General features: G+C 52.8%; 1 protein-coding gene across 1 annotated transcript; it reads right to left on the reverse strand.

Moving 5' to 3' along the window:
* Nucleotides 1–1,665: 1,665 nt before the first annotated feature.
* LOC144735479 (uncharacterized) lies at nucleotides 1,666–15,902 on the reverse strand. The gene is made up of 4 exons (XM_078617879.1): nucleotides 15,707–15,902; nucleotides 12,929–13,110; nucleotides 10,855–11,562; nucleotides 1,666–7,737 (listed from the first exon to the last, which is right to left on the reverse strand). The coding sequence occupies exons 1-4, from the start codon at nucleotides 15,900–15,902 to the stop codon at nucleotides 7,318–7,320; spliced, it is 1,506 nt and encodes a 501-aa protein (XP_078474005.1). The 3' UTR covers nucleotides 1,666–7,317.
* Between the last annotated feature and the right edge of the window lie 676 nt (nucleotides 15,903–16,578).

Raw genomic sequence — 16,578 nt, forward strand, 5'->3', positions numbered from 1 at the left:
GCTGCTGCAGGAGCCGTGAGCTCGGTGGAGGTGGAGACTGCGCGAGTGATGGTGGGGGTGATGGTGATGGTGGGGGTGATGGTGGGGGTGATGGTGGGGGTGATGGTGGGGGTGATGGTGGGGTGGTGGTTGTTGTAGTGATGGTGGGGGTGATGGTGGTTGTTGTGGTGATGGTGGGGGTGATGGTGGGGGTGATGGTGGGGGTGGTGGTTGTTGTAGTGATGGTGGGGGTGATGGTGGTTGTTGTGGTGATGGTGGGGGTGATGGTGGGGGTGATGGTGGTTGTTGTGGTGATGGTGGGGGTGATGGTGGTTGTTGTGGTGATGGTGGGGGTGATGGTGGGGGTGGTGGTTGTTGTAGTGATGGTGGGGGTGATGGTGGTTGTTGTAGTGATGGTGGGGGTGATGGTGGGGGTGATGGTGGTTGTTGTGGTGATGGTGGGGGTGATGGTGGTTGTTGTGGTGATGGTGGGGGTGATGGCGGAGCGAAGGTTACCGCGCTTGGGGTTGGAGAGTCGTCGACTGCCTGGGCTGGAACGCGGGGACGTCTCGGTGGGCGGCAGCGATGGCGGCGGCGTGAGAACGCTGCGCGAGTTTCACCACGAGTTCACGCAGCCGCCGCTGCCCCGCCCCGACACGTGGGTTGTGTGTCACCCAGAGCCTGAGGTTTGACGACCGAGAGTTGACACTCAACTATTGTAGCTCGGCATGACGTCGTCGTCGAGGCCTAGTCTAGGCCTCGGCAAGGTCAAGACAACGAGCCTACCTTTACCCTGCCACAATACGAGCATTGTACCCTTACCTTTTACCCTTTAGCAAGGTAAGGTAAAAGGTCAAAACCAACGAGCCTACCTTTACCCTGCCACAATACAATCACTTTACCCTTACCTTTTACCCTTTAGCAAGGTAGGGTAAAAGGTCAAAATCAACGAGCCCACCTTTACCCTACCTTTTACCGTACCACAATACAATCATTCTACCCTTACCTTTTACCCATTAGCAAGGTGAGGTAAAAGGTCAAAAGCAACGAGCCTACCTTTTACCTTACCACAATACAATCATTCTACCCTTATATTTTACCCTTTAGCAAGGTAAGGTAAAAGGTCAAAAGCAACGAGGCTACCTTTACCCTACCTTTTACCTTACCACAATACAATCACTTTACCCTTGCCTTTTACCCTTTAGCAAGGTAAGGTAAAAGGTCAAAAGCAACGAGGCTACCTTTACCCTACCTTTTACCCTTACCCCATACAAATTACCCGATTACAGGGCAATTACTGGGGTAGTACTACACATACAAAAGGTTTATAACGGTAAATGCCGGGTAGAGCGCTTTATTCATATAGAATACTCTCGATTCCATTTTAAATGGAGGCCACGGACCGCGCCACGGAGCTTTTAGCGAGCGGTAAACAAGGTAGTAGGTAAACAAGGTATTCACTGGGTAATACTTCGCGCTACCTTTACCCTACCCTTTACCATACCCCTTGGCATGTGGACACCTTTACCCTTTTACCCGGTAAAAAGGGTAAATTACCTTACCTTGCCGAGGCCTAGCCCAGTCTCCGGCACGTGGTGGTTGCGACCGCCTCACTCCGTGGATTCTCCAAACGGGGAATCAGAACCGACGACAGACGCTCGAACGAAGTCAATCTCAAATAAGAGCGACCATTTCACGAAAGATTTATTAACATAAAACAAACCCCCAAACCCGAAGCCACCAAGTTTACAGAGAGCACGATCCTACTACGCCAGAGAGCACAGACACATGAGAAGCAAACAAAGACAAAGCTCACCCCCGTCAAGCCTCAACAGACTTGTTGGGACAAGGGCCATGAGGAGCGAGGGGCAGCACCTATGAAGGCCGCCACGACACACGAGGGGGTGGGTGGGCAGCATCACGCCCGGCCACCTTTGTCTCCCCAGTGGCGATGTTTTTACTACACACCACCACACCAGGTACTCATTTTAGGCTGAGTAGACCTAGGGAGAGGAGGCTCGGGACCGGTTGTTACAGATAATCGCGATCACCGGCGTTGGTGGCAGTGAGTGCAGCGCGCTGCCCCCCCCCCCCCCCACATGATACAAAGATGCCTCCTCTATAGCCCTTAACAAACTGTTGGGGGCAAATACCGCAATCGAGCAGCACCTACAAGATAATTCTCACAAGCCTCGTAATGCCTTTGCTACGCACTAAAACAGCAGGCTACAATCAGCGCGATGCAGAGGCTCACGTGTTCAGAATCCAGTGGCCGCCCTGGACAATCCTTCGGTGTGGGAGTTTGACCTTGAGATTACTACAACTACTAATACTGCTGCTGCAGCAGTACTGCTACCGCGCGCGAGATAGCATGCGTTGTCAGGGTCGGGATCAAACCCACGACCTCCTGCATTCCAGGCAAGGGAGTCAATATCTAGCCACCGTGATGCCCCTAATCGAGGAGAAAGTGGTGCTCGGCGAATAGCATTTAATGTTAATTGAGACCAGTGTAACAATCGGCTAAAGTGACCAAAAGTGTCTTGCCCAGAGAAGCCGAGGATTTAACGAAGACGGTAAAAGGAATTACCCTTGTCGGCCAAGGCTTTGATGTCACTGCATCGCGTTCTCTATGTATGTACGTTGAATTTCTTTCACACCGCACATAGCCAACCGTTGCTCATGTGAGGTGCCGGATGCATTTATATTAAACTTCTTTCGCATTGCACGTAGCCAACCATTGCCAATGGGAGGTGTGGGATGTTTGTACGTTTAACTTTTTTTGCACCGCAAATTGGCAACCGTTGCTAATGGGAGGTGCCTTCTTGAGCGTTGATGCACGCTCCACGCGTTGTGCAGGATTTCTTTAACTTGGTTTGTGCTTTCTTTTTGTGTGCACGCTGGGTGAACTCCACACAGATGGATAGAGTCCTGACCCTCTTGGTGTTGTGTGGCGCCGATTCTGAATCGTGTTTGCCGGCGTCACGGGCCAAATGTGAAAAGTTACACCGCAAAAATAACGATGCTCAAATGCACTCCCTATAACTACTAACAAACTTGCAGGACCCTCCTGATAACAGTCTTGATACTCATCTACGCTTGCCTGGGTTAACAAGCAGAATAATGATAATGCTTAAACAAATATTCACTGCTTTATTGGCCTTAGCGTCACACTCCACAGGAGGTGAATTACTCTGCTAACTGGTAAAGTACTCGTACAGGGCATGCAATAAATTATTGGGTTTGATTCCTGACTCGGGCATATTTCTGTAAGTTCTCCCCCTGTTCTGCAAAGTGAGTGACTGGAGTTTGTCTGATCTCTCCCTGTTCTACAGAGTGAGTGGAGTTTGTATGATCTCCCCCTGTTCTACAGTGAGAGTGAGTGGAGTTTGTATGATCTCCCCCTGTTCTACAGTGAGAGTGAGTGGAGTTTGTATGATCTCCTGGACCAACAGGGGCCCCCTGTCGTAGCCATAGCAGGCAGGGCTATGGCCTCTGAGTGAAAGCAGTCAACCTCCGCTACCGTACGGTTGGGTCCCAAATTCTGGAACGTTCCTTTTCAGATCGTCCTCGTCACAAGCAACAACAAAAAAGACTTGGCTATAGGCGTACAAAATGTCAGCTCTTTAGCCCCCTTCTAATACAACGTGAGCATGTTAGATCGCTCACTCAGGTGCTCATCTACATGTGGTATAAAAGACAACGACTTCCCCATGTACCCTCAACGGACTGTTGGGGCAAGCGACGTTCGCGAGTAGCACCTATGAAGACCCGACCATCAGTCGTCTACAGACCAGGGAACCATCTCCTTTAGTACCCTCGCAGACCACCAGGGGTCGTCTCTCTCATATAGTATCCTCAAGGACTCCCCTGGAGGATCCTGGCAGAGGTCCGCGGATCCCTGGTCTCTCGGAACGCAAGCGTGGCGACGGATTGTACCTGGTGAATCCAGATGTAAGTACTCGTCTAGCAAAAGTTCTCTACTTGGTATAGACCCCTAAAACTAATTATTTATTTTATCAGGTCAGGCTCACTGTGCTGATCTGTGGCTCTTTTTCAGAAGCGACCTATCACGAATGATAGCTCATCATGTGGAAAAATACAGCAGACAAACACTCTAAAACGATGGATTGTTGATTCTAAATGTCGTCAGACCGAACCCACGACCTCCTGTATACCAGACAATGTAGTGAACATCTAACCATTGTGGCGCCCCTATCCTAACTGCCCCGTGTCTCAACTCGAGTATCAGAGTTGCGGCAACGGCTTCCATTCAACTGAACTTGCGCTACTTTTTAGGAAGTCGTAAAGTCGGTTTGTACTCTGGTCCCTGTTTTTTGTATTTTTACAGTTTTTGAAAGCTATAGCCAAAGGACTTAACCAGCTCTCCCCTCATTCTAAGACATGATTAGAATTCGCACTGCTCGCTCACGATTGTCTTACAGCAAAGGGCGGTAAAAACCAAAGTAACGAGACATCCATATGTATCGAATTCGGTAGGAAACAACAAAAAAAACCTCAATATCACCGCGACGCGAAGCAGCGAATATGAGATGGCGGTCCTCAATAAACGACGTCACACAGCGGTCTCTTAAAGGGACACACGGCGCCTCCTGAGCACGCAGGTTGCTGGATCCCCCTGGTCTATGGTAGCTAAAGTAACACGCCACAAATATGGGTGAACGTTTGTATGTTAAAGTTCTTTCGCACCACCAGTACACGTAGCAAACTAAACACAACAAGCAGTTCTAAAGAAATGAGTTTGTCAATCTAGGTGATTTAAAAGTGCATAGCTCCAGTGGTTTCCTAATATCGGAAGGAAGAGACCCAAAGAGATCCAGAGACTTATATAGAACCATAGAAACCCATTCTCCAATGTAGATATGCTGAACTTCTTTCGCACCGCCATACGTAGCCAACCGTGGTAATCGGAGGTGCGGGGGGAAGGACAACAAACTAAACAATACATCACAGTGTCAGGCGGTATAGCCAGGTAGCTCAACATCATCAACATCATAATTGGTTTTTTACCCTTCTATCTGGCAACAAAACTGACACCTTTTTTACAAGGAGTCATGTTTGCATAGACCACAATACCTGCAGTCATAATGCAAACAAAAAACATAACTCTGATAATGTATGCATTGTCCTTGAAGTTGATTGGTCCACACCCGATACAGCTTTACTTAGAGCCTAGTCTCACATGGGTTGGACCAGATGACGCCAAAAGCGAACATGACTCCTTGTAATAAAGGTGTCAGTTTTGTTGCCAGATAGAAGGGTAAAAAACCAAATATCATATTTTTTACTGGCAAATGAGGATCATCAATATCAGCAGCCATGTTCAAGCCACTGCAGGATGACAGCCTCCCCAAGCTGCACACTATTTTTTGTTCTGTCCAAAACGTTCAATCGCACGGCGAGGGTGATTTTAAAGTTTGTTTAGAGGGTACTGCCACTGGGATTCGATCGTAAAAAACACACGGGAGAGCAAAGCGGGAGAGGGGGGTGATTGGATTTCCTTTCAAGGAATTAGCGTTCATGTGCGTGTGTTGAACTTGTTTCGCACCACCGTACGTTTGCCAACCGTACGAATCGAAGGTGGCGGGGGGGGGGGGGGACAACAAAATAAACACGGAGAGAGACGCACAAACCCCAAATATACAGCAACAGGTATCAAGGGTCGGGATGGAACCCAGGACCTCCTGCATACCAGGCGAGGTAGTAGTAGGTTTTTACCCTTTCAACTGGTACAAAACTGACACCTTTATACAAGGCATCATGTTAGCAACCATTATCAGAGTTGTTTCTTTTTGTTTGCATTTTGACTGCTTGTGTTGTGGTTATTGCAAACATGATGCCTTGTATAAAGGTGTCAGTTTTGTACCAGTTTAAAGGGTAAAAACCTACTACTATATTTTGCCACTGGTAAAGGAGGTCTCATAGTGTAAATACCAGGCGAGGTAGTTAACATCTACCTAGCCACCAACACGGAAATGGCGCCGATGGAGAAGAAGCCCAAGACCCCCACGTCACGTTGGAGCTCGCGACGTCGCCGTGCCCGTGCCGGACCCGCTGCCCGGGTGTGCATTGTCATTGCGTGCCCCGCGCGCAGAGATCGAAACTCGCGATGCTAGTTGCCGACGGAGAGCTCCACGCGACCGCTCCACCGCCGCGTGTGAACGGCTTCGCTCCGCCGAAGAGCCGCTGGTTTGTCTACAGAGTGCTGCGATAGGAGCCGGCGTCAGACGGCAGCCCTGACCTGTCCATCGCTCGGCTGATTCGATCAAAATAAACCCGACAGCTCGGCAGATGATTTCCCATCCTTCGCATGGGCAAGGGCCCTTTCCTCTCGTTAAGGAAATGGGCTCCTACGACTATATTCTACACCCCAGCATAAATAGTCGCTCCAAGCCTGGGGCGTGCCATTCAGACTCTGTCTACTTGACAGACCTGTTCTCCACCTGAAGACGGCTGCTTGCGTTGTGGCCGAAACGTCGTGAGAATTATTTTATTATGTTTTATTTTTATTATTTTATTATTTCCCTTCTACGTGACTTTGCCGAAAGAACCAAGAAGATATAATCTACACGTCCCGTCTGCCCCACAGCCTTCTGGGGAGCGCGCCATTTCAGCGGCACTGGTTCGGCATGAAACAAAACTGTGCACCGATTTTGACACCAAATGTCAGCAGTCATGCTTGCTTGAATCAATGCTGTTGAACTGCCCAGATGTTTGTAGGCTAGGACCAGTCTCATCATTAGCAGAGACAGGCTCTGCTTGAACCAATGTTCCAGGTGAACCCTGCCAGTCGCCTCCCGCGCTGTGCCAGATACGAGTCCTAGTTGGATGCCAAACCGCAGCACACGGCACACGGCACACCACACGCACGAGAGACGCCGCCGAGCGACTGAGCGGCTAACCCATCGCTGGAGCGCGCGCCTGGCAACGAGCCCGGCACTACAATAACAGGACCCTGCGGGGTGGGCTGGTAGGAATAATACTAATACCGGTACAGGGATATCGACCGGGTATAGAGGAGTTAAAAAAAAAATGATTTGTGCATGGGGGGTGAGCGATGACGTCCACACCCCCTTCCCCACTGACTCGCGCGCCCACAGAGCAAGGATTGCAACAGGCGATGTCATTGGCTGCGCCGGATGCGACAGCCATCTTGTTTAGTTCATTTAGTTCACGGATCGCAGGGGGAGCGGGCGGCCATCTTGTCGGACAGACGGACAGTCGGACGGACGGACGGACACATTAATCTATTGGTGGTCTGGTCCACTTCGTTCCTACCAGTATAAACTACACTATACCGGCACGGCCCCATTGCCGCGATCACGGCGGCGACTCCACCGTCGTTGCCGCCGCCGCCGTCGCCGCCACGGTGGCGGGCTCCGTGTCGGCCGCCGCCGTCACCGGTTGGGCACGGGCGGCGTGCGTGAGTCGGTGTCTGTGCAACGTGGCGGCCTGCGCGAAGGAGCGTCCGCACTCCCCGCACTCGTGCCGACGCTCGTGCACGGCCGTGGCTCCGCCCCCGCCGGCGGCGGCGGAGGCGGCGGCGGCGGCGGCGTGCCGACGCTCGTGGGCGCGCAGGTTGGAGAGCTGGGCGAAGGCGCGGCCGCAGTCGACGCAGGCGTGCGGCCGCTCCCCCGTGTGCGTGCGCTCGTGCTTGCGCAGCGTGGACATGAGGGTGAACGCACGGCCGCAGCGCTCGCAGACGTGGGGGCGCTCGTGCGTGTGCGTGCGCAGGTGGACCTGTCCGTGGGTGGGGGGCAGAAGGGGGGGGGGGTGGGGGGGAGCGCTGTTTAACCTTCCTTTCTCTGCCCCCCCCCCTCCTCCGCCCCTCACACGAACTCCGGTCATCGCAGCAGCAGCAGCAGTAGCGGCTTTTAGCGAACCATCGAACAAACACGGTCACCACATCATCGCACGCTTTGAGATGCTATATAAACTACACTATACACTACACTATACACTACTATACACTACACTATACACTACTACACACTACACTATACACGGCACTATACACTACACTATACACGACACTATACACGACACTATACACTACACTATACACTACTATACACTACACTATACACTACACTACACTATACACTACTACACTATACACTACACTATACACTACACTATACACTACTATACACGACACTATACACTACACTATACACGACACTATACACTACACTATACACTACACTATACATGACACTTTACACGACTGTATACTACATTATACACGATACAGTACACACTACTATATACTACATTATACACTACACTATACACTACTATACACATTATACACGACAATATACACTGCTATACACTATACTCCTATACACTACATTATACACTTCACTATGCACTACAATCCTATACACTACACTACTATACTATAAACTATGCTATACACAACTATACACTACACTACTATATACTACACTATACACTACTCTACTGTACACTACACTACACACTACACGACTATACACTATAATATATACTGCTATACACCACTATACATTACACTTTTGGCTTACCGTCGAAAGCACACTTTATTTGCGCTTATACGGCCACCTGGAACGCCACCGGGAGCTATGAACTTTTAAATCATCATCAAACAGATAAAATAATTTCTTCAGAACTTCAGAACTGATTATTTCCCCACACCTTTGATTAGCATGGTTGGCTACGTACAGTGTTGCGAAAGAAGTTCAACATACACACATACACAGAAACCCACAGAGACACACAACACACACACACAACAACAACAACAACCGTCATTCTCCACGAAGTGATAGTGACGTCACCATGGCGCTTGTGCCAGGCTATGTGCATTTAAGGCCACGTGAAGTGTCGAACACCTGCTGGCAGGAGGTCACAGGATAGACCAAGGGGCCATGGGTTGACTGAGATGACTGGCCGATGCACCACCTGTGCCCCCTACTGTGCCAACTTGCTGTGTTTTAGCCACCTCCCACTCTGCTCATTGCTGTGAGCGTCGCTCCTCTGCCTCCGTTGTTGCTGGAGGGCGACTGCCTGCAACTGCCCAGTAGCATCGTCCTTCACGAGCCTCCTCCACAGAGGCCGATCTTGACACCGCTGGTACCAGTCAAAGGTAAGTCCACTCAGCTCCATATCATATCATTCCATCTCTTCTCTAGCCCATGCCGCGCCCATTTAACCCCCTCTATCTTGCCAAACAAAAGCTGTTTGGGCATGCGGTGGCTGGGCATGCGGGCTACATAACCGAGCCAACGCAGCCTTGCCTGCCGGACAAGCTCACCGATGGGACTGTGTTCAGATCTTTCAAGGATTTGTGAGCTCCTCACACAATCCAGTCTGGTTAAATCCAGGATGGATCATAGGCAGGCCAGCCTGAATGTTCATCACCAGCGAAGATGTCCCATTAGGGGGGTCCACATTTCACAAGCATAGAGAAGGGAGGGCATAACCGTGGTCGAGAAGACCTCAAGCAATGTATGGAGCGAAAGGCCAAGTAGCTTCCACACAGCATTATGCAGCCGATGAAAATATAATGCTGTTCGACTGATTCAGAGTGAGACCTCTGCTGTCAAACTGGAACTGGTCATAAGCACACTGCTCAGGTAAGGAAACTTCTCCACTCTCTCCACAAATGCCCCGCCAATAGAGTTGTTGGGGTGGAGTGTCTGATGGTACTAAATACCCAGGTAGGTGCTTAGTTTCGGTGGGGCTGGTGGTAAGGCCCCACCTCCTAGTGGCACACTCCAGGTTCAGCAGCAGCGCCTCCAACTCCTCCTCTGATTGAGCAGCTTTTACAAAATCATCGGCAACCATTATATAGTTGACCAATAGGGAGCCATCCCTTGACCCCATCCGGGCATCAATAAGCCTCCTATTGTATCAGTACCAGATGGAAATTCCTCCGGTACAGCTATCGAAGGCTTCACGAACTACGTGGTCAAAATAGATGTTAAATAATGTGGGAGCCAGAGGACATCCCTGTCGCACCCAAAGATGAACAGGGAATGGCTCCAAATCCCAGCCAAACCTCCTGAATACCACAGAGATCCTGGCCGTACCGGTCCAGCTCCCAAAAGAGGAGTGGCAGCCTCTCCTCCGCAGTGAGCATTCGGACATCCCACGTGGCCACACGCAGTGGCTTTTTGTTGTTTCGGGAGGAACCCCGAGGGTAAGGATTCAGTCCCCTGGCTCTGCCAAATGGAGTTTGGCCAGGAGACGTCATAGACGCCTGTCCCCTCGGGGCCTCCGACACTCCACACACGCATGCACACACACACACGCACACCACACATACACGCACACCACTACACACGCTATCACACACACACCACCATACACACATGCACACTACCAACAACAACAATGCACTCACACACACCACCACACATGCATACACACACAAAGTCACACCACCACACAAGCCCGCACACACCACACACCACGCACATACACAACACACACATGCACACACACCATGCACACACACCACACACGCACACACACGAAACACGCACACCACGACACATGCACGCACATCACCACACACGACCGCACACACCACACACGCACACCACCACAACAACAACAACAACCGCAATTCGCCACTAAGTGGCGGTGACGTCACCATGACGCTTGTGCCAGGCCAAGTGCACCTTGAGGCCACGTGAAGTGTCGAACGCCCGCTGGCAGGAGGTCACGGGGCAGACCCAGGTGCACACAGACACACCACGCACGCACACCACCACACCATACATGCACCCCACGCACACACACCACCACACTACACACGCACACCACACACGCACACCACACCCCCCACAGCACGCCCCGTCACCCCACCTTGAGGTTGGAGAGCTTGGAGAAGCCCTTGCCGCACTCGGGGCAGGCGTGCGGCCGCTCCCCTGTGTGCGTCCGCCAGTGCTCGCGCAGGTTGCACAGCTGCGAGAAGGAGCGTCCGCACTGCTCGCAGGCGTGCGGACGCTCGCCCGTGTGCGTGCGCCGGTGCTTGTCCAGCGTGGCCAGGCGCATGAAGCCGTCGCCGCAACGCTCGCACACGAAGGGCCGCTGGGCCGCGTGGGCCGCGCCCCGGTGGGCCCGCAGAGCCTCGGCCCGAGAGAACTCCTCTCCGCACTCGGCGCAAGCGTGCGGCCTCCCGCCGGGCGGGTGGGCGCTGCGCTCGTGCCGCTCCAGGGCGGGCGCCTGGGCGAAGGTGCGGTCGCAGGCCCGGCAGGCGTGAGGCCGGCGGCGGCGGCCGTCGGCGTCGGCGGCCGCGGCGGCGTGCCGCCGCTGGTGCTTGCGCAGGGCGGCGAGCTCGGCGAAGGCGCGGCCGCACTCGGCGCACGGGTGGGGCAGGGCGCCGGCGTGCGACAGGCGGTGCAGCTTGAGGCCGTAGCCGCGGGAGAAGGCGCGGCCGCAGTCCGTGCAGGCGAAGGGCCGCTCGCCGGTGTGAGCGCTGCGGTGCTTGAGCAGCGTGGACGGGTGGGAGAAGGAGCGCCCGCAGTCGGCGCACGTGTGGGGGTGGTCGCTCAGGTGCGTTCGCAGGTGCACCTGGCGCAAGCACAAGCGGCACGCGCCGGTTAAGACAACGCGGCGCACCGCATCTCGTCGCCGTCGCTCCACGTGGAGCTGTTGCTTTCACACTCACTCATATACTCACTCACTCACACACTCACTCTACCACTCACTCACTCACTCATACACTCACTCACTCACACACTCACTCACACACTCACTCACACACTCACTCACACACTCACTCTACCACTCACTCACTCATATACTCACTCACTCACACACTCACTCTACCACTCACTAACACACACACTCACTCACTCACACACTCACTCATACACTCACTCACTTATACTCACTCACACACAACAACAACCGCCATTCGCCAGTAAGTGGCGGTGACGTCACCACGACGCTTGTGCCAGGCCAAGTGCACGTTGAGGCCAGGTGAAGTGTTGAAAGCCCGCTGGCACGAGGTCACGGGGCAGACCCAGGTGCCACAGGTCGACTGACTGAAATGACTGGCTAATGCATCACAACAACGCGCTCCGCTCGTTGGTGTGAGCGTCGCTCCTCCACCCTCCGTTGTTGTTGGAGGGCGACAGGTCAATAAAGCAGAGATTTAGGCTTTGTTTGAATTCCCTACACCTCTGCTGTAGCATACGGACAGAAAATATGGCATCTGTGCAGGACCGCCCTTTCCTGAAACCGCATTGGGGCTCCGCAAGCCTCTCCTCAGCGTGCCTGGCAAGGCGATGTTGAATAATCCTTGCCAGGACCTTTGCCGGCACACTGAGGAGGGATATGTCCCAGTAGTTGTTACAGTCTATGCGGTCCACCAGGGCATCCTTCCAATCCTGCGAAACCTGTCCAGTGGTCCAGACATATAACAGAGTTACAGGCACAGATGTTAACAACTTCACCTGGTATACAGGAAGTCGTGGATTTGATTCTGACCCTGACACTTGTTGTAAATTTGGAGTTTGTATGTCTGGGTCTCTGTGTGTGTACCATACCTTGAACTTCTTTTGCACCGTACCTATCCAAGCGTGCTAATCGGAGGTACAATGCGGAACTTGACAGTTTGCAGTTGTTTTTGGATAGTTTTGTTCGTGTTTGCTGTGACCACGTGACCATGGTGTTTGTGGTGACCACGTGGTGTTTTCTGTGACCACGTGTCCATGGTGTTTGCTGTGACCACGTGTCCATGGTGTTTGCTGTGACCACGTGTCCATGGTGTTTGCTGTGACCACGTGTCCATGGTGTTTGCTGTGACCACGTGTCCATGGTGTTTGCTGTGACCACGTGGTATTTGCTGTGACCACATGGTGTGTCCACGGTGTTTGCTGCGACCCGCAGGAGGGAGAGAGAGAGATGCGTGCGGACGCGTTGGCCGTGGCACCTTGAGGCTGAAGAGCATGAGGAAGGCCTCCCCACAGTGCACGCAGGTGTGTGGAGACTCCTCCTCGTCCACCTGCTCCTCCTCCTCCTCCTCCTCGTCGCCCCCTCCACCTTCGCTCACCCGCAGGGGCCTCCGCCTCCACCTTCTCCTCCTCGTCCGCTGCTGTGGCCACTCGCTGCTCGCTGCCCGGGGAAGTGGGCGGGGTGGTTGTACAGGAGGAGGAGGGTGGGGTAAGGTGTGGGTGCTCCCACCGATTCAAAGATGTCTGGTCAGCGTGGAAGCGGTACCACGGTGGCTAGGAGATGTTGACTACCTCGCCTGGTGTGCAGGAGGTCGTGGGTTCGATCCCGACCCTGACGATGCCTGCTGCTGTATATTTGGAATCTGCATCTCTCTCATCATCATCATTACCGTGGCTAGGAGATGTTGACTACCTCGCCTGGTGTGCAGGAGGTCGTGGGTTCGATCCCGACCCTGACGATGCCTGCTGCTGTATATTTGGAATCTGCATCTCTCTCATCATCATCATTACCGTGGCTAGATGTTGACTACCTCGCCTGGTGTGCAGGAGGTCGTGGGTTCGATCCCGACCCTGACGATGCCTGCTGCTGTATATTTGGAATCTGCATCTCTCTCATCATCATCACGGTGGCTAGGAGATGTTGACTACCTCGCTGGTGTGCAGGAGGTCGTGGGTTCGATCCCGATCCTGACGATGCCTGCTGCTGTATATTTGGAATCTGCGTTTCTCTCATCATCATCATTACCGTGGCTAGGAGATGTTAACTACCTCGCCTGGTATACACGAGGTCGTGGGTTCGATCCCGACCCTGACACCTGTTGTATAATTGGAGTTTGTGAATCTCTCTGTCTCTCTCCCCGTGATGATGATGAGGTGGAGCAGGACAACGCAGGTGGCGTAGTGGATCGTGAATCTGCAACTGTGCATTGTTACTGTTGCTTTAGATCCGCGTTGTTGAACGATGCCCGCTGCATTTACGTTTACCGAAAGTAACAGTCCTGTACTGAACATCAGTGAAAAAGAACTTGGTAACTCATCGGATTCCTCCAATATAAATGTATAGGAGTGTAGTGTACAGTGTGTATTGTTGTATATAGTGTAGTATGTATTGTAGTGTGTCATCCCCAATTTTGCCCCATGATCTTTTCTAAGCTGAGAGATTTCCCCTCCCCCAAGGCCTCACAGAGATCCTCAGTAAATCTGCAAACCTGTTCCAGGGGGTCGGAGATCGATCACCTCTCTTTCCCCTGATGGTGATAGGCGTGGCGCTGCAAGTTACTTTTTTGATGGAATAAAAGAGTAACTTGTGATCGCGAGCGACTGAGGCAGACTCCAACTCCTCACAAACACGCGACCACCACTTATCCTTGCAGCGCCGCACGGCTCTCCAAACCTCCGAGCAAAGGCCTCCTCACTCTCCAATGTGGGATGCTGTAGACGGTGAGAGTGGTCCTGCCGCTTTTTCCCAAATAGCTGGAACACCTCGTCTGTCAGCCAGGGTCTCTGGGCAAGTTTGGGGTGTGTACCCAAAGCAGCCATTGCAGCTGCATGAGCCATAGTACTAAACCTCACCCATTTCCCCTCGGCATCAGGAGGGGGGGACGATGCCAACCTCAGCTGCATGCGATGATGAAATTCTCGCTTGCAACTTTTATTAGCTGAGACCAGGACACTGTGAGTTTTAATTAGGTCCTAGACGGACAGATGACAAGTCAATGGTCAGCGGGCAGATCAGCTCCACGGTAGGTCCTGGTGTCAAGGACATGGGCTCACATCCGCTGTTCTGTCACTATGTATTCCAGCAGATATTCTTGCTTGGACCCGGGGTGCATCCATGATGTTGTGTGGATGCGCCGATGCCAAAAATGCGTGTTGGTAATTACAAGCCCATGGGCTGTACAGAAGTCTAGCAGCCTCCTACCGTTGTTATTGAGCTGATCTGACCGATGCCTTCCAATCATTCCAGACCAGGTGCCAGCGTCATGATCCACTTGGGCATTAAAGTCACCCAACAGGATGACTCTATCCCAGGGGACCACTTTAGCTAGCACCTGTGACAGGTCATATAAGGCATCTGACTCATCGGCCTTGCCTGCATCTCTCCACTGATGTTCATCTTTCAGGGGGGGCATAAGCAACCACCACCACTAGCCTGGGGCTTACAGCTTCCCACACCTCACAGCCATGCTCCCACGCCCCCTTCATTCTTTTGTTCAGAAGAAGAGCCACACCCTGTTGTTTGGCAGTCTCCTGCCCCGAGTAGAGGACTGTCCACCCCTCATGGTGGCAGGAGCCAGAACCGGTCCACCGGACCTCCTGAATGCCAGAGATCCAGGCGGTACCAGTCCAGCTCCCGACAAAGGAGTGGCAGCCTCTCCTCCGCAGTGAGCATTCGAACATTCCACGTGGCCATCCGTAGTGGCTTTTCGTTGTTTCTGGAGGAGCCCCGAGGGTGAAGATTCAATCTCCTGGCTCCGCCAATTGGGGTTTGGCCAGGAGACGTCATAGACGCCTGTCCCCCCGGGGCCTCCGGCACAAGCTTATTAGTTACATATTTATGTTTAATTTGTAGTTTCGTGGTAATGAATAGAAGGTGGAGAGGTTACCAGCCCCTCGCACCTATCCAGAGCCCCCGTTTAGCCACTGTGGTGGTCACAGACGCCATGAGGGGAGAGGCCAATGGGCATTGGGGCCTCTTGCACAAGCTTAGTTAGATTTTTTTCCACGTAGTTTAGTGGTAATGAGAATTCGCCGACCTTGTCCCCCATCGTCGTCTTCGTCGTCGTCACCGCCGGCGTCGCTCTCCCGCAGCTCCACCTCCACCTCGGCCGTGCTTGGAGGGAGAACCGCCCCCTCCTCCTCCCCCCCCTCATCCCCCTCCTCCTCACCCCCCTCATCCCCCTCGGGCTCCCACTCCTCCCCCGCGCTCTCCAGCTTGCCCCTCACCCCCATGCCAACCTCTCCTCCGTCACCTGGGATAGGCGGAAGGGTCAGGGGTCAGAATTGAGCTTATACAGGGTGCTTCAAAAATTGTTAACACACATATGGGACGACTATCGTTCTTCTTGGTTCTTTCGGTAAAGTCACGTAGAATGGAAATAATAAAATAATAAAATAAAACAAAATAAAATACAATTCTCACGACGTTTCGGCCACAACGCAAGCAGCCGTCCTCAGGTGAAGAACAGGTCTGTCGGAAAGATGGCGTCTTATGTGCAGGAGGACATGGGTTCGATTCCCAACCCTGACAATGCCTGCTGCTGTTTATTTGGAGTTTGCTTCTCTCTGTCATCATCACCACGGTGGCTAGGAGATGTTAACTACCTCGCCTGGTATGCAGGAGGTCGTGGGCTCGACCCCGACCGTGAGCATCCCTGCTGCTGTAGATTTGGAGTCTGTGTCTCTCTGTGGTCGCATGAATTTTTTCTCCGGGTCCTCCGGTTTCCACCCCGACATTTAGAATGAGTGTCATGCGTTTGTAGGGCTGTTACGGGAGGGCTGTAAGTGCATACGATCCAATGGGTAACAAACACAGTGGGCGGAGTTACGGGAGTACACGGGGGGGGTGCCCGCAGCGACGTCCGCATCAGGCAGCCTGGGGGGTTGTGATCCTGTTGGGGGGTATAAA

This window comes from Lampetra planeri, chromosome 55 (assembly GCF_965212315.1).
Source record: "Lampetra planeri chromosome 55, kcLamPlan1.2.h2, whole genome shotgun sequence".
NCBI lineage: Eukaryota > Metazoa > Chordata > Hyperoartia > Petromyzontiformes > Petromyzontidae > Lampetra > Lampetra planeri.